This window comes from Ambystoma mexicanum, chromosome 9, assembly GCF_040938575.1.
Source record: "Ambystoma mexicanum isolate Mex_15411 chromosome 9, UKY_AmexF1_1, whole genome shotgun sequence".
Taxonomy (NCBI): Eukaryota; Metazoa; Chordata; class Amphibia; order Caudata; family Ambystomatidae; genus Ambystoma; species Ambystoma mexicanum.
In genome coordinates, this window is record NC_090931.1 from 304,804,650 (window position 1) to 304,826,802 (window position 22,153).

General features: G+C 47.6%; 1 protein-coding gene across 1 annotated transcript in view; it reads right to left on the reverse strand.

Moving 5' to 3' along the window:
• The window catches only part of DHRS11 (dehydrogenase/reductase 11), a 568,551-nt gene that overhangs the window by 369,720 nt on the left and 176,678 nt on the right, over positions 1 to 22,153 (reverse strand). Inside the window, exon 2 of the mRNA XM_069614696.1 lies at positions 21,116 to 21,325. Coding sequence (XP_069470797.1) covers positions 21,116 to 21,325 — 210 coding nt within the window. The remainder of the gene's footprint in view (positions 1 to 21,115; positions 21,326 to 22,153) is intronic.

A 22,153-nucleotide genomic window follows, 5' to 3' on the forward strand; every position in this document is an offset into this window, starting at 1 on the left:
AATGACAACAAATACATGAGAACAACACTCATCTGAGAACCCTTGTCTGTTTATGTGGACTTTCTGAACCCATTCACTATGAAAATGCCTTTATATAAGTGACTTAAACAATATAATTCACATAATAAATATTACTATTGCGATACAAACAGAGATTCATGCGTTATAAACAGCATTCCACATATTTATTATTTGAAGATACTACAGATCTTCAATTGAAAGACCACACCCTGAAACAGTTCTACCAGAGTTTTCTTGAATGCTCACGCCTGGCTCTAACGGAAAACCTATTTCTGTACATGAACCAATTCTATAAACTGACACAAGGAACGAGTATGGGACAACCTTTCCCCCTGATATAGCAAACCTATATATATCCCCAATACGAAAATAATTTAATTTATGATTCTACAAATCCATATAATAACTATTTCAAAATTTGTATTAGTATTTATTTAGTTTATATAGCACTTTACTCCAAAGCGCTGCACATTTTAACAACAGGATACATAAAACAATTAACATTATAACAGTAGAAGCAATTTACAAACGTCAATCAGACCAACAAAACAGTAAGTGGAAGAGATATACAGATGATATTTTCATCATCTGGACTGGCAACCAGACATGCAACCAGACATATCTAGAACAATTTGATCATTGGTTAAATCATCAAGACCCCCATATTCACTTTAACATCTGTGCATTATGTTACATACTAGAGTGACTTTACCATTCCTAGATCTACACATCTTCAAAAAGGATTACCGTCTGTATACAGATCTGTACAGAAACCATTCCGACAAAAATAGCCTCCTTTATTTTGACAGTTTTCCTATAAAAGGCCTAAAGTTGAACTCACCTTTTGGACAATTTCTCAGAATAAGACGAAACTGCACTCAGAAAGAAGACTTCAACAGGCAAGTAAAGGAGCTACAAGATCAACTCAAACACAGAGGGTTTCCAGCGAGAATTGACAGACAACCAAAAAATAAAAGGGTTGCTAACATAGATCGAAAGATCTGTCTCTCTACTCAAACTAAACAGGCTTCAAACAAATTGGTAAGTGTCACAACCTACAGCCCAGTCCGTGACTGATGAGAAAATTCATACTAAAAGGACAGACATTTAATAAAATACCCTGGGACATTAACACAAAAACCTTTGCTTGCCTTTAAGAAATGCAGTAATCTACAACAAAGGCTAATTCACATGTGTAAACAATTCTGAAGCAAACCAATAGATTACAACTTTTTGGGGGATGAGCCCCATTTCAGGCCATTCATAAATGTGGCCACTGTGCAGCATGACAGTTCACTGAAACAAAACAGACTTTTGAATGTAATGGAGTCCAATGGACCCTAAAAGAGCACACCAACTACAATGGTTGTAATGTCATCTATGTGATACAATGCCTGTGTAATTTGATCTATGTTGAAGAAAAAAAATCAGACCGATTGAACAACGCTTCTATGAGCATAGATCATGCATTCACAATCATGTGAAACAAAAACCACTGGTAGATCATTTTGAGAAATATAAATCTGCAGATAATGATATACATGGGTTTGTGCTTCAACAACTATCTCCACAGTCCAGAGTTGGAGAGCTAGACCACAAACTCAGAATGGTGGAACAATCCTGGCTTTACCAACTCACAGTAAAACATGGTCTGACATAAGTGTAGAATGGCATGGTTCTAGCGATTAGGTAGATGTGACAAGAACATCCTTAACTGGTAGGTGGAGAAACAAGGACAGAATGGCTCATCCAGCTATGACCGAGATGTGACACTTAGCTCTCCACGGACCACATTGAGAAATTAGAGCGCTATTGTTGTTTATATACAGCTAAGCTTGTTTACCGCACTCCCTATCATTCTCATACAAGTGGGACAGGAAGAGCACGAGTTTGTTATGCTAATATAATTGCTCCATCTAAAATTATGGATACCAACATCTAGAGATGTCCATCGAAAATAGACGCTTATATGAAGGATCCTGATTTCAATTTAAAAAAAAGTATTTCAGGTTTACATCTGCTATGAAAGCACAGAAATCCTTAGTAGCCACAAAATGTGTTAATTAAGAGAATAAAATACTTCTGGATTACCATTAAATGCCTTGAATAAGGGGTAATTCATATACTAAACATATGCACCAGTCCACTCCAAGATGGCCACCGGCACGACCAATAGAGATGCAAATTAGACTTTTGCTTATTTTGAGTAACCTGAATGTTTACATTAACATAAAGCATGATGCGTGGAAAACTGCACACTTCAGGCTTACATCTGCTATGAAAGTAAATTAATCTTTAGTAGTCCAGAAATGGGTCATAATGTAGGGAATAAAATATTCCTGTATCACTACTACAAGTTTTGAATAAGGGGTTGTTGGCAGACGAAACCTATGCAAAAGCCTACTCTAATATGGCCACTACCACAACGAATAGAGACATACACTAGTCTTTCATCCATTTTGTGTAATCCGAGTAGGTATTTCAACATACAGCGCGACGCGTGGGCAATGTCATGTCTGGACAACATTGCATACTTTCGCGAAAGAATAAGGGGAAGGCAAGCTCTGTTTTAGGATGCTGAAAGAATGATATCACCTAATATAAGGTAAAGTGGCAATTCCAACTGTAGATATTTGGATTTACATTTAGTCTCCATTACGAGTCCAACACGCTGGGACACCTGCCAGCAACAATGTATAAATTGCACCTTCTGGGAACATGGTTGCACTGGTGCAACACACGGTAAGACTTAGCATGGAATATCAATCTGTTTGATAATGGAACAATGCGAATAAATAAGTAATCATGTCGACATACATTTATACATTAATTTCCCATGCAGTTAGATGCAGGAAACAGACATAACCAAGACAACTTCATAAACAGGTAGTTACACTTTTGTATGATTAACATATTTCGTCACATTAATGTAAATCACTCCTAGTTATTCTATCAATATAAACATGTTTTTGTCTCCTGTGACAAATCCCAGGGTATTGTCACTGCTCCTAATGGGGGAGCCCCTTCCCATGAGGCCAGGGAGGGGAGGCTGCTATCCGACAGTCCCCCTGGAGGTGGTACTCAGTGGGAGGATCACATGGGGAGGGAAACCCGTTATGGGACAAGTGAGTACAATCATGGGAGAACGTGGGATGTGCACCCTCCACTTCTGTCCCCTTTATCCTCCTACCCTACTCAATCCTCTGTAGTCACCCACACTCCAATCTATTGGTGTAGAGTAGAAGACCCCATCCACATAGGACATACGAAGATGAGGGAGAATGAGGACTACCCAGATAATCTAAATACTGGAACGAAGAACTGCTGAGGAGGAAGGAGCCTACTGTGGGACCAAGATATGCAATTCAGTCAATACAAACACTATGTGAATATAAAAATGGAAGGACTGCAGAATTTGTCTAACCCGACCGGGAGGAGCCGCAAGAGCGAGTCAGGAGAGAAGTCGCGAGTCAGGGATGCCGAGACGGAAAGAGGCTGGTGTAAGGCATGGCCAGAAACAGGAGACTGCTCGCTGAAGACCAAATGCCAAGTCCCTGGCATCTCTACACTTTAGTCAGTTTGGAAAACCGAAACTACACCAAACCTCAAAGGGCTTTCACTGCAGAGCCGCTGCAGCATGGAACCCGAACCGGACAGAAGGAGAGGACCTGTCGCGGTCCACAGGCACCATTGGAAGCCAGCAACCTGCAGATGACGAGAAAACGGGTATGCAGGTTACCGGGAAGGTGTGAGGGCCAGGGGAAGTCCTTCGAAAGCCTCAAAGGGAAGACGAGAACCACTGACAAGGGTCTGGGACCCATACAAAGTCAGGGACGCCCTGCTAGATGCCATACACAAGGGTCAGGGACCCTTAACGACTCAGAGGAGCTCTGCGAAGCATGCAGCTGCCCATACAAAGTCAGGGAAGCCCTGCGAGAGCCATATGAAGTTGGGGGGGAAAGCCCCAAGAAAGCCATATACAAGGGGCAAGGACCCATATCAACTCAGGGAGGTCCCGAAAAAAAACGCAACCGAGGGTCTGGGACGCATATCACATCGGGAAAGTTCTGAGAAGCATGCAAATAAGGGTCTGAGACCCACACATTGGTATGTGAACTTTGGTTTAGAAGTCAGATGAGTTGGGACCCACTGTTGAAAGAAACAGACCATTAAGAACAATTGATCTCCACCAACAAGTCTGGCAGGATAGTGAACCAGACTTGTTGCAACGTCGGTGAACCTGAGAAAGGCCAGGGGAAGGGGGACATTCCCCCTGAGATTTGAGAACTGTGTTTTTGTGAATCAGAAGGCATTCCCCCATTGATCCTTTTTGTGCCAGTTTCGAGAAGCCGGAGAAGGTTAGGGGTACAGAGGCAACCCCACCTAAAAGTGCAAACTGGAAATAGAAATGAAGAGACTTTCTTTTCTACATATTTGACAGATTATCCATCATGGAGAACTTACAGAGAACCTCCGATTTAACACATGGAGAAGATCTCTTTTTGTTTCCTCATCGGGAAATCAACATTAAACTATCATTCAGAAGGAGAGTGTAATCCTTCTGGACCAAGAAGATACCCAGTTTTCCTTAGTTTACTTTAGAATGTAAGGGACGGAAATAGGTCTGAACAAAGAGTGGTGGACTTTTTAATTTATTGGACATCCTGACAGAATCCTTAGTATGTTTGTTGCGACAGTGCAGCCCATTTTAGAAATAGGGCAAGATAGGTTTTCTTTTGTTTACTTTTATTCCTTAATAAAAGTCTTTACCAACAACTATGCCAACACTGTGTCAGACTCTTACTTCTTCAGCTTTACACTCCCCATTAGAAAATCGGTCTTTGGGAGGAACAAGAACAGAAGAGACATACATGATTTCAAAGATACAAAGATTCCAAAAAACAGGTAGGCAGGCATAAGTGAAAGTCATTCTGCCTATCTGAATCATTTTATGATTCATTATGGTCCTAATAATATGTTAACATTCTTTAAATCATATGTGCTGTTCCCAAAGTTGAGTAAATGCACATTTAATTGTTATTATTCATAAACAGCGTTTCATATTCATTCAATTGACGAATTGAATTAATAATATTTAAATGTGCAATTCCTCAATTTTGGGAAGAGTGCATAAGGAGTATGTTTAGTTATACAGGATACTATATGGTTTGATGGGTATCAACAAGTGCACAGCATACTAGACTGAATCCCACAACTAAATTACACTGTGGCATGAAGCAGAAACGTTCAAACCCCTTGTCAAGTGTCCTACTAATATGTACCACTAATGATTACAATAATTTCAACTTTAATGATTACACAGCTAAACATTTAGCGTTCATGAACAGGGCTTGCAAAATCTACTAACCCACTAGCATTGGCGAGTCATTTTTATGCAGGTCGAGTACCATTTGCATGATACTCGACCTTGCTAGAAACTTATTTTTAATTTCCTGCAAACCCACTTTGTTTGCAGTAAATGGCAAATAAAGGTTTCACGGTGCATACTTGACAGCATTGCAGCCAATATGAAGTGTGTTTACAGCGACATGCACCATTTTACAAAAAGCACAGGTGAACATTTCCTCACCAGTCACTTAGCAGCTAAAACGCAGTCTCTGATCCCACAGCAAACCACACTCAAACCTACTCCCATCTTGCCGAAACCACCACAACGCTTCAAATTTGCCCCAGTATACACCCAAAAAGTAATCAACATTATTGCCTCATTGGAACCCTCTAATTGCCAAGGTGACTCATGTCCAGCTTTGATCATCAAAGACACAGCCAAAGAACTGGCGTCCTTTATAACTACCCTCATCAATGCCTCATTTCGCACAGGCACCGTCCCAACTAATCTGAAGAACTCATAGGTACTCCCACTACTATAAAAAAAAACACTCTGCCCCAGCATCCCCACTCATTTCCATCCTATCATCACAGTACCTTTTCTCCTCAATATCATTGACAAGGCTACCTATAGCCAAATTCAAACTTACCTCGAGGCCCATAAATTACTTGGACTACGACGATCTGGATTTAGGCCCCAACATGGGACAGCAACTGCCCTGATTGATCTAAAGATCCAGATTGATGACCTGAAGGACAAAGGGAAATCCACTCTCTTGCTCCTGTTGGACCGGTCAGCCGCCTTTGATTTGATTGATGACAAGGTGCTTTGCAGACACTTATCCACTGCGGCTTACTTTTCAACAGAATCAACAGCTTGGATCCAATCTTTCTTCAACAATGTATCCATGAGAGTCTTCTCTGCCTCTGCAGCAGCTGACCCCATCACCTGTGGTGTTCCACAAGGGTCATGTGTATCACCTACCATGTACAATGTGTTCACCAAACCTCTGTTTGATGATCTGGACCATCTGGGTGTCACCTACACTAACTATGCAGATGACACCCAGATCCTCCTGCCTCTGTCAGGAGATTATGATACAGACCTGGCCCTTGTCAATAAAATCTACCTCATCATTCAGGCTTGGATTGCCACTCACAGTCTCTGCCTGAATGATGAGAAGACCAAGTTACTTCTGTTAGCCTCCGCTACCAACATGAAGAAATTGAGCAAACTATACCGATCTTTCAACATGGATGGTAATGATATAAAGGTGGCCAATGAGGATAAAACACTGGGTTTTTACCTAGACTTCTCCCTGAGTCTGCATAGACAGGTTAGTGCAACTGCTTCAACCACTATATACACTTGCAAGCGTATCCATTCTTGCAAACCCTTTCTATCCCCGGAAAGTTGAATGACCCTAGCGCGTGCGCTAGCTTAATCTAAAAATCTAAAATTGACTACTGCAGTGCCTTTTATTTAGGAGCAAGTAAATCTATTATCAATAAACTCTGAATTCTGCAGAATTATGCCCTTGGGCATCCCCAGACGGCAACATATCTCAACAAATAGCTTTCTATCCAAGAAAGAATCCAGCTTAAAATGTATAAATGCCTTAATAACGCTGCCCCTCAATACTTGGCAGAAACATTTGTCAAAAACGACCCCACCAGACCAGCCAGAACAACTTACATCGGCCGCCTAAGGGTGCCGAGATACAAAGCTAAAATAGCAGAGTGTAGAAGCTTCCCAGTGATGGCTGCCCAACTCTAGAACTCCCCCCCCCCACACTACGCACAGACCAATCCTTCTACAAATTCAGAAAAGACACCAAACATTGGTTGATTTCCAAAGACACACCTGTTTAGACCCTACCTCCTTCCCACACCCATATGTATTTATCTCTCCCTAGTAGCCTTTTACTGTATTACTTCGCCTCTGTATGTATATACCTCGCCTCTTGCTTAAAATGTGTAACTGTTTTCTTGCCACACTCTTCTGTATTTATGTATCTATATATATGTAATTATTGCATATACTACCTATTCTTGCCACATTCCCATATTTGTAACTTGTGTGTACTATCTATTCTGTAACCATGAACATGCATATTCTTGTAATGCGCGCAGATACCTTAGGGTGGGGTGCGCAATATAAATAATAAACAATACAACAAAACAATACCTTGGGGAAGTGTATTTCTCTTAGGATGAGTATGTAAACTAAGGAACTCCCCCTGCAGGTCTAGTGAGATTTTTAAGAATTTGCAGGGCCTGATGAAAGATAATAAATGTACTCACCGTACTGACTACCTTACTCCTAGTCCATAGTCCTCTTTCCTCCATACTTGTGGGATATTCCGTCCTTCTGGACGGGACCGGAGCACTTTTGTAAAAAAGCATCAAAAATCTTTGATTTTTGTCCTTTTACTTTTACACTGGGCACCGCACGTGGCTGTAACCCCGCCCTTCTGAGCTCCGCAGGCGCATTGCCTTTCAGTCCTTTTCTATCGCCAGGTCTGAGACCATTTAAGCAATAATAAGAGGATACTTTTTAGAGGGAACAGCGGCGGGCGTATGGAGGAAAGGGGACTATGGACTAGGAGTCAGGTAGTCACTATGGTGAGTACATTTATTTTACTCCTACGTACCGTCCCCTTTCCTCCATACTTGTGGGAGATTCCCAAGCACGCACCACAGTTCGGGTGGATGGAAAAAAAACCTTTACTGGAATAAGTTCTTACGAACAGCCTGGCCAATTTGGGCAACAGCCCTGGAGCTCAGGTCCAAGCAGTAATGCTTACAAAAAGCTGATGGGGAAGCCCACGTAGCCGCTTAGGCGATGATTTCCCAAGGAACATACTTTTGGAAGGCAACAGCAGCCGCTTTGCCACGTACAAGATTAGCATGGATGCCTTTCGGAGGTTAAAGGTCTTGAATGCTATAGGCTTCTGAAATACATGATTCAATCCATCGGGAGATAGTTGCTTTGGAAGCCGGTTTCTCTTTCGGGTCTCCGAATGTGACAAAGAGTTGTGAGGAGGCCCCGAGTTCACTCGTTCCTACAAGGTAAAATTTCAGGGCTCGCCTGACGTCTAGGTTGTGTAAGACTCTCTCGCCATTCGATGCCGGATTGGTAAAAATAAAACAGGTAGCGAGAACGATTGATTCAAATGAAAATCAGTAACCACCTTAGGCAGCAAGGAAGGGTGAGTGCAAAGCACAACCTTATCCTTATGGAAAGTGAGGAAGGAACAAGTTACTTACCTGTAACTGTTGTTCTCCAGTATGGGTCTGGCATGGATTCACATGCTCATTAATATTTCCCGTCGTCAGGCTGGGAATCCTCTGTAAAGAAATAATCAGTTTCAGTTTTCTTTCTGAACTGTCTTTCTCCTAACAACCAATCACTGGTCTCTGGGTCATACTGCTCCCGCCAATGACTGCCCTCTACCTAAGCCCCTCCTCTGGCAACCATCTTCAGATTTGGTAGCACGTAAAGTGGCAGAAAGACCAAGAGAATAGCCGCAGAGGGGTAGGTGGGACGGTTCACATGTGAATCCATGCCAGACCCATGCTGGAGAACAACAGTTACAGGTAAGTAACTTGTTCCTTCTCCAGCATGGGGTCTGGCATGGATTCGCATGCTCATGAATAAAGAATACATAGCAGTACACAAATGCAGAAACACGGGAGGTGGCAAGGCTCAACATTAAGCATTTCAACAACTCAACATTAAACATCTCTTACCTCCTCACCAGGCTCACCTTCAAGCGAACAGGTTGCGCAGCACTGCTTGGCCGACTCTGGACTCCTCCCTGGAATCCCGGTCGACACAGTAGAATCTCGTGAAGGTGTGCGTCGACCTCCACCTACTAGATGTCCAGCAGGTGCAGATGTCCAGCAGGGGCACACCAGACAGGAACGCCGTAGTTGCAGCGATCGCTCTTGTCGAATGGGCTCTCGGAAGGCCAGGCAACGGTTGGTTAGCCAACGAGTGACAATGGGTGATGCAGCCGGAGAGCCACCTGGAAATGGAAGCCTTGAAGAGGGCCTTCCCTTGGTTCACAGGACCAAACTTCACAAACGGCTGTGATGTCTTCTGAAAACTCTTTGTGTGGTCCACGTAGAACTTCAGCACTCTAGCCACATCCAGCAAGTGCAAAGTCCTCTCAGCCGGCGACGAAGGCGATGGGAAGAAAACAGGTAACACCAAGGGCTCGTTGAGATGGAAGTCCAACAGCACCTTGGGCATGAAGGAGGGGTGCGACCACAGCACGACCCTCGTTTAGTGGAGTGTTAAGTACGGAGGCTTACAGGAGAGGGGCTGGATCTCTCCCACCCGTCGTGCGAAAGTGATGGCCACAAGAAACGCTGTCCTCCACGATAAGAACTTCAGCGGTGCCGAATGCATAGGCTCGAACGGAGGACCCATGAGCTTAGTTAGCACCACATTGAGCTCCCACGCCAGGGCCGGAGCCTTCACTGGTGGGAACGAACGGAAAAGTCCTTTTATGAACTCCTTGACCAGGCGGTGCTACCATAACGACGACCGTCCCCGAGTCCTGGTGTAGCGGGAGATAGCCACCAGATGAATCTTGATTGAGGCATGAGCCAATCCTGCCTTGGCCAGCGACAGCAGGTACGGCAGCACCTGTGGAGCCGTAATCCGCAGAGGGTCCAGTTCCCACGCACGGCACCAGACTGTGAATCTCTTCGATTTATGCCGTAGCATTTCAGCATAGATGAAGCCCTGGCCTTAACGAGCACTTCCTTACAGTCCATCGATATATTGTATCCTCCAAACTCTAGCATTGCAGGAGCCAGTCCTGCAGGTTCAGAGCCCCTGGATCATGGTGCAGAATTGCGCCCCCATCTCTGGCAGGAAGATCTGCGTCTGCCGGAAGCTTGACTGAAGGGGATTTTTGCATGTCCAGAAGGTCCGGGTACCATATCTGCCTTCCGCCACTCTGGTGCGACGAGGATCATCCTGCACTGGGACCGTCTGAGTTGACTGATGAGTCGCAGAATCAACGGCAATGGTGGGAACGCATAGAGGAACAGGCCGTCCCACGGGAAGGAGAATGCATCCCCCATGCTTCCCGACTTGGGAAACCTGCTGGCGAACCTCTGACACTTGGTGTTCGTGGCCGTCGCAAATAGGTCGATCTGGGGAGTGCCTCATCATCGAAACAGTAGGTTGACCTGATCCTGCCGAAGCCCCCACTCGTGGCAAGAGCGAAGCTCCCTGCTGAGTGAGTCGGCGACAGTGTTCTTCACTCCTGTCAGATGAAAGGGTACCAGGAACATCCTCTGGGCAAATGGCCAGTGCCATAGATCCTGTGCTTCCTTGGAGAGGACCGGGGATCTGGTGCCGCCTGCTTCCGGATGTAGAACATCGTGGTGGTGTTGTCGGTGAAGACATGCACCACCTTGCCCTTGAGGGACGGAAGGAATGATTCGAGGGCCCAAAACACTGCCCAGAGCTCCAGGACGTTGATGTGCAACGACTTCTCCGGTAGCCAAAGGCCTCTTGCGTGGAGATTTCCGGTGTGCGCGCCCCATCCCTCCAGGGAGGCGTCCGTCGTCACCGTCTCCTGATGTGCTGGGGTCTGGAAGTCCGTGCTCATCGCTAGATGCGTGCGGACGCCACACCACCGAATCGCTCAACGGAACGTCTTGTTGAGGGCGATCTTGTCCTCGAAGCTTCCTGATACTTGGATCCAACGGGCATCGAGGAACTCTTGCAGCGACCTCATCCGCAGCCTGAACAGCCGAACGAGGTAGATGCATGACGACATCATGCCGAGCAGGGACTTGATGGACATCACCCTGGCAATTTCCATGGTCAACAGCTGTTGTACCTTACTCAGGATGGCCTTTATCCTGTCCTCCGATGGCGAAGTAAGGCGCGACACTGTTGAACCTGGCCCCCAGAAACCGAGCATCCTGCAATGGCACCCAGCAGGGCTTTGCATAGTTTATAGAGAACCCCAGTTCCGTGAGCAGGCAGACGAACCTCGCTGTGTGCTCGATGGCGAGTTCCCTTGTCTTCGCTCGGATGAGCCAATCGTCCAGGTATGGGTAGACTAGGACCCCCTGCAGGCGCAGCCGCGCTGCCACTGGCACCAGGCACTTGGTGAAGACCCTTGGCACCGACTTCAAACCAAAGGGAAGAGCCTGGAATTGATAGTGCTGCACCTGGACCACAAAGCGTAGAAACGTTTGATGCCCCTTGTGGATGGGGATTTGAAAATAAACATCCTCCAGGTCAAGCGACGACAGGAAATCCCCTTCCTCTAGCTGTCCCAGCACATGCTGAAGGGTGACCATCTGAAACTTCTGGGACTTGATGTATTTGTTGAGGCGGCGGAGATCCAGGATGGACCGCCAACCGCTGGTCTTCTTACCGCGAGTACACTCCGAAGCCCCAGAGCCTCTTCGGCATGAGTTCCATCGCACCCTTTTTCAGCATCGCTCGTACCTCTAGAAGCAGTTGTGGGATGTGGTTTTCTTGCCTGGTTACTAGTGGAATGTGGGGACACTTCCTTTGGAATTCCAGGGTGTGTCCGTGGGACAGGGCATCCAGCACCCAATGGTCGGTGGAAGTTCACCAGCCAGTCTCCCACCGGGGTGCTCGCGGGGGGGGCCCCACATCACGGCCAGTTCAGTCCTGCTTCGTCGTGGACGACCCACCTTGGGGGCCTTGGCGACGACGACGATTTCCTCCGGCTTTGCTGTGGCCCCTGTAGGCTTCCTGGGCCAAGGAACGGGGTGGTTGACGGTACGAAGAGAAGTTGCCACCGAATCCTTTGGAGGCACCATGGGACTTGCCTCCGGAGGCCCAAAAGGACAGTCGTCGCTGTTGGAGTGTGCCCAAGGCAAGAGCCGTCTCGGTATCTGCCTTGATGGGTTGCAGAGATTCGTCCACCGTCTTGCCGAACAAGTTGTCCCTATCAAAAGGCATGTCCAATACCCTTGCCTGGGACGTCATGATGGAAATTGGTGGCCTTCATCCAACCTCACTGACGAAGGCAAACGCTGTTGCCCATCTGCCGTAAGCCGGAGTCGGCGATGTCCGTGGCCACCGTGATGGCATGGTCCGATGCCACCTCGCCTTCTTGTTGGATTTCAAAGGCCTCCGCTCTCTTGTTGTCTCGGAGGAAGTCCAGGAGAGGGGCGATCTTAAACCAAAGCTCCCTGTCATAGCAGGCCACGATGGCGAGAGCGTTGGCCGCCTTAATGGTCGTTGCCGCCGACGAGAAGACCCGTCGTCCCATTGCATCCAGCTTCTTTCCCTCGCCGTCCGGTGGGGAAGTCGATGCCGCCGACCCTGCAGATTTCTTCCTGGCCGCTGCCGAGACCACCGAGTCCGGGACGGCTGAGATATGAGACACTTCGGTGCAGAGTCTGGCACCCTGTATTTCTTCTCGTACCGGTCTCTTTGCCGGGGCCGAGGACAGGTTCTTCAGGAGGGACAGTCTTTTGTCCCAAATGTCGTCCAACAGCGGGATTGAGAACACGGTCTTCCTCTTGGCCTCTCGGAACTGATAATGGAATCCCTCCTTTTCCTCGGGGTTCAGTTGAAATGGCTCCGAGGCCCTAGAGATCATGCATGGCATGGAACGAACCAATCTCGTCGGGTGGAGAAGCACTGGGTACCGGCGGCGGGAGGTCCGTTCCGTTTTCGTCGTCCATACCCATCGTCGCTGTCTCCGTCTCATCCCTTGGCAGAGGGGATGGAGGTTAAGGATGGTAGGGTGGAGGCGGATGGACTCGTCTCCTCTTAGGCGGCAGATCCCCTGATGATCCAGGTGCTGTGCGATCACCCGTCGGAGGCATGGCTATCCTTGTCCTTATCTCTGAGCACAGGGTGTGCAGAGCTTGTAGGATGTCTGCCGACATGTTGGTCAGTGGTTGCGGCATTTGCTACTGGAGCGTTGGCAGTGGCATGGTGTCCTCCGGTTACTCACCACTTCCGCTCCTCGATGATTGGCATCGTCTTCACGGGAGTCTTCTCAATGAGCAGGAAAGAGGATTCCCTCCGAGCAGGCACGGAAACTCTCGTCTTGGGGGGTCGTCTCCACTGTGACCGCATCCGCGGCCTTCGCCAGGGACGCCACCACACCCTCAATAGACGCCTTCGCCTGGTCAACCTGGGCCTTCACGACCTTAGGCGCGTCAGAGAACTTCATTGTGGGGGATTGTCAATGTCCCGCTTCCCCTTAGCTTCCTCCATCAGAGTCGACCAGGACTTCTCCAGAAGCTGAACCGGGTGGTCTGGCTTCCTTTTCTTCAGTGAGCCGGAGCGTTGGCTCCTGGTTGACAGGGTCGGCGGTGCTGCGCCCGGCCTGGCTGCCACGAAGCCTGTACCAACGGCGCTCCCGGCGCCCACGGTGCTTTGCCTTATGTTGGACCCCGTTGCCGGAGCGCCCTCAAAAGGTCTTAGAAGACCGCTCAGATTTTCTCTTGGGAGAAGCATGCTGCCCGGGCCGCCCGCTGCCAGGGTCTTCGTCTGCAGCCACTCTGCGAGCCGCTTGCGACGGTCCTTCATGGTGCATGGCACCATGTCCTTGCAGAACGCACAGGCCTCCTCCACGTGCCAGCAGTCTGAATATAGGCAATAAAGGCACAGGGAGTGCCCTTCACCCAGGAAGATGTTCCGCAATCCGCATCCTGGGCAGATCCTGAACAGAGGCGTCAAGTCTCCTTTATCCTCGGCCATGTTCACACGGTGTAGGCCTCAAGAATCTTCTGGAATCCTCCAAGAAGGGAACTCGATGAAAAATCGCCCTTGAGGGGCGTAGAAGGTTCCGAAAAACGGGTCCCCGTAAGTCGGATGATGGATCGATGGAGCTTGAGGCTCAATTGACTGAAATATAGATCAAAACTCTTAGAAAAAAGGAAATAAATAAAATGTTTAAAAAAAGAAAATCGTAAAACGCAGTAAAAGCTCGAGAAGTATAGCACGAAGACTCCCGAAACACTTGAACGTGCGGTAAAAATCTGAATATGGCTGACAGAGGAAGGGCCTAGGTAGAGAGCAGTCATTGGCTGGGGGCAGTATGACCCAGAGACCAGTGATTGGTTGTTAGGAGATTTTTTATTTACGGAGGATTCCCAGACTGACGACGGGGAATATTCCTGAGCATGTGAATCCATGCCAGACCCCATGCTGGACAACAGATGTTCCACAGAAAGAGCTTGGAGCTCACTTACTCGCCTAGCCAATGTCACTGCAATCAGTAAAGCGACCTTCCAAGAAAGTTATTTAAGATCGGTAATGGCCATGGGTTCAAACGGTTTATGGCATAACGGGGTGAGGACCACATTCAAATCCCATTTGGCAAAAGATGAAGAAGGCCTGCAAAATGCATTTTAATGACCGGATTAGTCAATGAAAAGGAACAGCTGTCCGTGGACAGGTAGGCCGCAATGGCAGATAAGTAAGTCCTGCAAGACAAGAAGTGAATGCCCGAAGCTGCGAGGTGAGGCACAAATGATAGAACAGTGTCAACCATAGCATATCTGAGGTCAAGCTGCTTTGCTAAGCACCAGTGTCAAAAACAGAGCCATTTGCTCCTATATTGAGCCCTCGTGGAAGGTTTTCTGGTCGCTTGGATAATGCACATGTTGTCCCCGGGCAAACTAAACTGCGCTAAAGATCTGGATTCAGGCACCAGGCCGCCAAGCGGAATGATTGTGGGGAGGGATGCCACAGCTGGTGATCGCTCTGGTGAAGAAGGTCGGGAATCAGCTGCAATCTGATCGAAAGAAGAACCAACAGATGCTGAAGTTCTGAAAACCAGAATCTGGCTGGCCACCAAGGAGCTATGAGGAGGAGAGTGCAATTCGATGCACTCCTGAGCTTGCAGACTGACACATGAATCAGAGGCAGTGGAGGAAAGGCATAAGTCTTCATGTTATACCTGGTTGGTGATAGACAATTCAAAAGTTTTGAGTGCCATGAAAACAGCCAGGTGTTCCAGATAATTGATATGAAACTGCTTGTCTTAAGGTGTCCGAAGGTCAAATACTTCGAGGTTGCACAGCGTCGCACCCAACCCCAGAAGGGAGGAGTCTGTGGTAACCGTCACTTGTGGGCAGGGCTCCTGGAAGGAGGCCCCCACTGAAAGGTTGATGATCGACCACCATTGTAGATCCGCTGTCATGCAGGATGTAACTGAGATTAACTAGGAATACGGGTCCGCAGCCTGAGACCAACAGCGCCGGAGAGCCAGATGTGTATGCCTCATCTTCAGATGTGCAAGAGGAAGGGCTAGCACGCAAGAAGCCATGAGGCCCAGAAGTCTTTGGAACCACCAAAAAGTCATGTGCAAAGACCGGAGGACGAGCTAACACATGGTTGATAGGTCTGCAATCCTGTCCACCATTAGGTACACCTTGGTTGTGACTATATTCCAACAGAAACACAGGAAAATCAGGTCGCCAGTTCACCGACAGCCCAAGGTGGAATATGAGCTGGAAGAGAGACTGGAGATTGATCAATGCTGTCTGTGGGCAAGGACTGCGCAGGAGCCAATTGTCCAAATATGGATATACATGAACGCCCTGGAGCCCGAGGAAAGTTGCAATGACCAACATCATCTTCGTAACGACATGCAGCGCCGAGCTGAAACCAAAAGGGAGCACACACAACTGGAAGTGTTCCTCTCTCAGGGAGAACCGCAGATATTTCCGATGCGGATTCCATATCAGGATGTGCATGTATGCGTCCTGAAGGTCCACTACACTGAGCCAGTCGCCCGTCCGAAGAGAGGACTTTATTTGGCAGGGCGCAATCATCTTGAATTTCTCTTGGGGAACAGAAAGATTGAATTGGAAAAGGTGGAGGATAGTGAGCAGGCCAGCCTCGTTGGGTTTGGGCAATGAACAGGCGGCAGTAGAAGCCCTCCCCTTGCTCCCTGAGAGGAACAGGTCCACTCCTTTGAGGACCAGAAGCTTCTGTACCTCGGCTGTGAGGGAGGGTGACCCAATCTGCTAGATAGGAGGGAGGAAGCGTGGGCTAGGGGGGGTGGGGCAAGTGAATGCCCGCCTGAGCGATGAACAATACCCACTGGTCTATGGTGATGGTCTTCCACGCCTCCAGATGAGACGAGATTCGTCCTCCCACCGGAATCTCGTGCGACCGACAAAAAATATAATTTGGAAGATGTGTCGTCTGGGAGACTACCTGTCCATGGAGAGGAGGCTGATGGCCGAGAGAAAAACCAACCAACTTGCTGCTGTTGCTTTCGGTGGGGCCCGCCAACCAGCGCTTCAGTTCGGTGCGCACAGCGATCCTGAAACCTGGTGAACCCAGAGAAGGACCAAGTTTCTGAACCTGACCTCTGTGTATAAAGGGCCTTAGCTGGAGCTTTTGCCAGGACCGATAAATATTTGACGGTTTGGGTACTTGCCTTAGTCTTTGTGAGTTCCTCATCAGTGGAGGAGTGGAACATTTCCTTGCCATCAAAGGGAAGATCCAGTACCTTGTACTGCACTTCCTTTGAGAACTTCGTCGCATGGAGCCACGCTTGCCGGGAGAGGTCAACTTCGACCCTAAGGCCTCGAGCGGAGGTATCTATGTGGTATGTCGCAGCTTCCAGTAAATTCTGTGCCAACACTTTGGCGTCCGACAAACCAGCTTTGAAGTTGTCTAGCCTATCCGCAGGAAAACATTCCTGGAAATCGGCTAGCTCCTTCCACAGCATCAGATTGGCTGCTGCGAGGATGAGCTCTGTGTTAGCTTGACAAAGTTTGAGCGCCGAATTGGAAAATACTTTTTTGCCAAAGGCGTCAAGGAGCTTATCCTCTTTGGAGAGGATTTGGGCTGCTGAATTGGATGATGCAAAGGCCGGCTTGGACTGAAGGGTGGCTGCCGCCACCACCGTTGACAAAGGGAGCGGACAAGCCAATAAGGCTATCCTCTTCCGAGGTGTGATGCTTGTATCAAGCATCAATCCTCTTGTTGAGATGCAGCCCGGTATGGGGTGTATCCCAAACCTTACGGGCCTCAGACAAGACGTCCTTCTGGAGGAACAGGCCGGTGCGCTCCTGAGGTGACAGAGTAAAGGCTCCAGAAAGCACCCCTTTCTGTGGAGCAGAAGCCTCGGGCACTGGAATATCAAGCAGAGCCATCATATCTAGAACCCAGTCATGGAATGCTCTAACAGAGTGGGGCTGCTCATCGCTGCCCTGATCCACTGGAGGCTCATCCAGCAAATCGGGAACAGAAGACCGTTCCACTGCGAGTAGCGCCTCAGGTTTTAAGTGTTATCCCGCGCCACCAGTGTCTTCTCTATGGGAGAAAGCGGAGGAAGTGATGGAAGAGGTCCAGCAGGAAGAGGTGGAGGCGTTGGCACCACCGGGACCTGCGTAAGAACAGCCGGGACAGAAGGTGGTACAGGAGGTTCATGGTACATTTCCCTGAAACAAACTTTAAAATACTCCCTCATGGGATCTGAGTGCATGAGCGTCTGAAACTTCCCAAAAAACACATCCTCAGACGAAGATCTAGGCGCTGGAGTAGGCAGAGGCCGCTCGTGAGGGGCAGACCCCCATGAACGCAATGAGGATGGATGCCAGGAGGGCCCACCACCGGCCGGATCCACATAGATCAGTGGCGCGGAACCAGGTGGGAGCGAGACTGTATGAGGCAGCGGTGCCCGAGCACGCCAATCGAATGAAGGGCGGAACAGGTTTTTGTTGTCCACATAGCGTGGAAAAGGCTGCTCAGCCCCAAAAGAAATGCTCCCAACACCAAATGTTGTAAACATTGGTGTAAGAGAGGTATCCAAAATGGCCGCCGTTGACCATGAAGTTAGGCTGCCATTTTGTCAACACCTGAGGAGAACTGCGTCACAGGAGAAAGTGAGGCAACTGTCTCCTCAGGGGAGTCACGGGACTTACGTAACACTTTAGCCTTGAAACAAGGATCCTTGGCTGAGCCGGAGATGGCAGATCTAGAATGCTTACTGGACATCATAGGAACTGCCCCAGAATTAGCCTCCTGTGGAGGAACCTAGGCAGAGCCGGTACTGGAAGGCCTGTGGTCCGTGACTGCCTTCTTTGTCCCCTCGACAGACCCGGTACAACCACGACCCTGAGCATGGGATGGTTGAGGAATGTACCTCACCGACAGGACCCTCAAAGGAGGATCCCTCGACTCTGTTGGTAATGGATTTAGTCCGAAGAAGAAGAACCTTGGTTTGTAACCCAGGACATATAGCTCCCTCAAGAGGGGCCTCGAGCCGTGACTTGGTGTGGAAATCTCCAGAAACTGAGACCTCAGGGCGTACCCCAGTATCCAGAGCCACAAAGAACTAGGCTGAACTTTAGCACCCAAACGGTGAACCTCGGAACAGTGTCCGGTATTGGCAGGTCCGCTGCGGGAACCCTCAGAGACACCTCCGGTGCGCCTATTAGGCCCCTTGTGGGGCACCTCAGGGGAATCCCTGGTAACAGAGTTACTCGAGCCTCTCCTGGACCTGGAAAACCCCAGGAAGGAATCCCCTGGCTGGAGCGCCCTAAAAGGAAAGAACTTACTGGGCATTTCTTATTGTCGTCGATGAAGAGCTGAAAATGTGGTGGAGGAACACGTTGAAACATCTCCTTCCAATGAAGAAGTTGACGGAGTGCCCGGACGGAGAGGGAATCGCAATAGAAGCACGAGTCCTAGCGATGCTCTGGGCATAGACCCTCTAAGCAAAGAGTGGGGACCTGCCCTCATGAAAGAACAGGACACGAATCCCAGACGCTTCGGCATAGACGGATGACTAGATGACCGTGGAACTAGAGCACGAAGGAAGGAAAAAGGGAAAAGAAAAAAATCCTGGTGATGCTAGTGCGTCCCACAAGTATGGAGGAAAGGGTACAAGTAGGAGTATCGGGGATAACAAAAAGGCCTTTTAAAAAAGTGAAGGTAATGTAATACATGGCTTGTCATTGTTTGAATTGTAGAATTCAAGAAAGTAATCTAGGTGACACTGGAGCATAGCAGATTAGAAGTTTGTAACATCTTTGTCCTGATATAGGCTATAGTTCACAAAGGGAGCAACATATAATGAGCTCGATCAGGCCGAAACACAATGTGTCGAGATGTTTATCTCTATGTAAATTATGGCTATACAAATGAATTTAAACATTGGGCCCTCTACAAAATAGACAAAATGTATTGTGGTTATGATTTGTAACTTTTGAAAAAATGTTGCACTTATGTACTTGCATTGGTAAAAGTGAGTGTTCCATCTCCATCCCGTGCTTTTTAATTCGAATTTTGATGTATTAATAAAAATGATGCAGTTAGATATGACTGCCCACAAGATTCACTCAAGACGAGAATGAAAAAGTTAACTCTATTAAGCCAATAACTGTTTAGCCAACAATGTATCTACCAATGACCCTGATCACTTGTGACTGATCTGTATATTGGCATCTGGGAGGTCAGGATCAGTATTTCAGGTAACTCATTGACAATAGGTCCATGTCAGGGTTTCCCTTGGACTCCTCACTTTCATGTTATAGAGCGGGTTCAAACATGAGGAGACATTCCCGGTTCCCCGGGAGATTCAGCAATTCACGTAATAATCAGAGAGTTACTTTGTGTCCTCAGAATCCTTGTTCATCCAAAAAGATGCGTCCTTTCAGAGAACGCTATTGGTTGCCCTGGAAACGCTGGCACCCATTGCATAGCAGGCGTTCCAGCCTACGGCGGCGCGTTGTGCATGCAGTCAGCTGATCGGTATATTAGCCCCGCCCCCGCTGCACAGCGCTGCTTCTGAATTTGTCATTTCTAAGCTGCGCATTTTGGTACCTTGTTCCCCTGTTCCTCGTTCCCCTGTCCTACCCTTGGAGTTACCTTGCCTTGTCCTTTTGTCATTGTTCATTGATCTCTGTTGCCGACCCGGAACGTCAAAGGACTGCAACCGCTTAGCCCTTCAAGTCTTACTTGCTCGCTGCAAACCCGGAACGTTATTTGGACTGCCTTCACCTCATTCTTCCACGTCTTACCTGCATACCGCCAAGCCGGAATCTTCCCTGGACTGCATTCATCTCATTCATCCGCATCTTACCTGCTGGCTACTGAACCAGAGGACTCTAAAGAACCTTAAAAGACCTCAGCGCACCGGCGCTTGGATCAAACTTAGGCATCCTCGTGCCGGCGGGAATAGGAAACAAGACTTTGTGTTCCCAGAACTACTACGCAGCTACAGCAGTCTTCTCTTCAGAATTACATCAGAACTCAACCAATCTCTTGGTAAGCTGCCAGTACCTGGTTCCTTCTTGTTTTGCTACCTTGTATTAATAGTCACAGTAATAGCTACATCTCTTGTTTCAGGGTGCTCACCTATCTAGCTTGGAATTTATCAGTCCCATCCACCATTCTTGCTTGTGAGTATCAGCTCATAGCTTGCCTAAGTATTTCATTGTACTCAACCATACATATTAATACTTGGTTACTTTTTCTTGCAGCGAGCTGATTAGGTACCAGGGTGTACCAAATATTTTCGGGCAATACTCGCCTCAATCTGTCCTTTTGTACTCTCAAGGGGTATATTGTCAGAAAGACTCCATTGCATCACGACGTGTCAAGCCACCACTGCAGCATTTAGTTCTTGGGCCCTGACAGTCCAGCTACTGTCACATATATTAGACTTCACATCAAATAACATCAAACTATATATTAAAGATGGACTTCCATTTCTCAAATTAACAGGCATTTGTTGCACTTGGCACTCACGTCAATCATGGTCCTCCAGGCATCTGTTTTCCCAGACAGCAGCGGCTCGGGTCTCGCCAAACCAGCATTATTTATACACACATCGACTCCCTGGTGCAATGTCTTGATTGCCGAGAACATGGAGAGGATCTCATCTTCAATCGTCAAGTCGCATTTATATGGAATTAGTGTACCCAGGTATCCTGCACTTTCACACTCTGCTGCTAACTTCTGTGGACAGAAAACAAAAACAGATACAAAGATTTAAATATCGGCAACCTGTTGCTCCCTTCTTATGCATATTCCACGTCTTAGAGGAGCAGGCATGTGTGCCTTTAGTAAATGCAAAACGAACCCCTGTGCATTGTCTTAACCCTGGATTCAATCTCTGAATCTGTTGAGCTGCGTGTGCTCCAGACACAGACAATCGTATAGTTCATGATACAATAATACTTCGCGTGATGTCATGGTGGGAACAACAATGGAGAATATCAAACCAGTTTGCATAAACCATGGGCACATTCCATTCATTGGTAGCAAGTAGTAAAGCAGGCACTGGCTAATTATACGTATGCGTTTTTATTGAGACAGCGTGGTTATAAATAATATATCTAACCTGCAGTGAACCACATGTTTTATGCTCTTCTACACTAAATGCAGTCTTATGACATTTAGTTTTCCTCCCATAGATGAAAGAAATACAAATAATATTCTGCTGTTTCATTTATGTTCTAGCAAATAGCTGCTGGCCATCAAAACTAGACCTCCGGGAGGCCTAAATTGAATAAATTAGCATAATAGCAAGCTGGTATAAGGACAATAGAAAGAACATATCAAATGTGATGCCCTCCCTGCCCCAACTACCATCAATTAGATACTGTTGCAGTTGTACATTTGATGAACCTAAACTGTCCACAGTAGGGCTGTTTCAAATATTTCAAAACTTGGTTTACCAACCCCAAGAGTGTCTATGCGAAACAAAGAACGTGATGAAATTAAGCTATAACTATATGATTTTTAACTGATACAATTTTATTTGTGCAAATTTGTAATCACGAT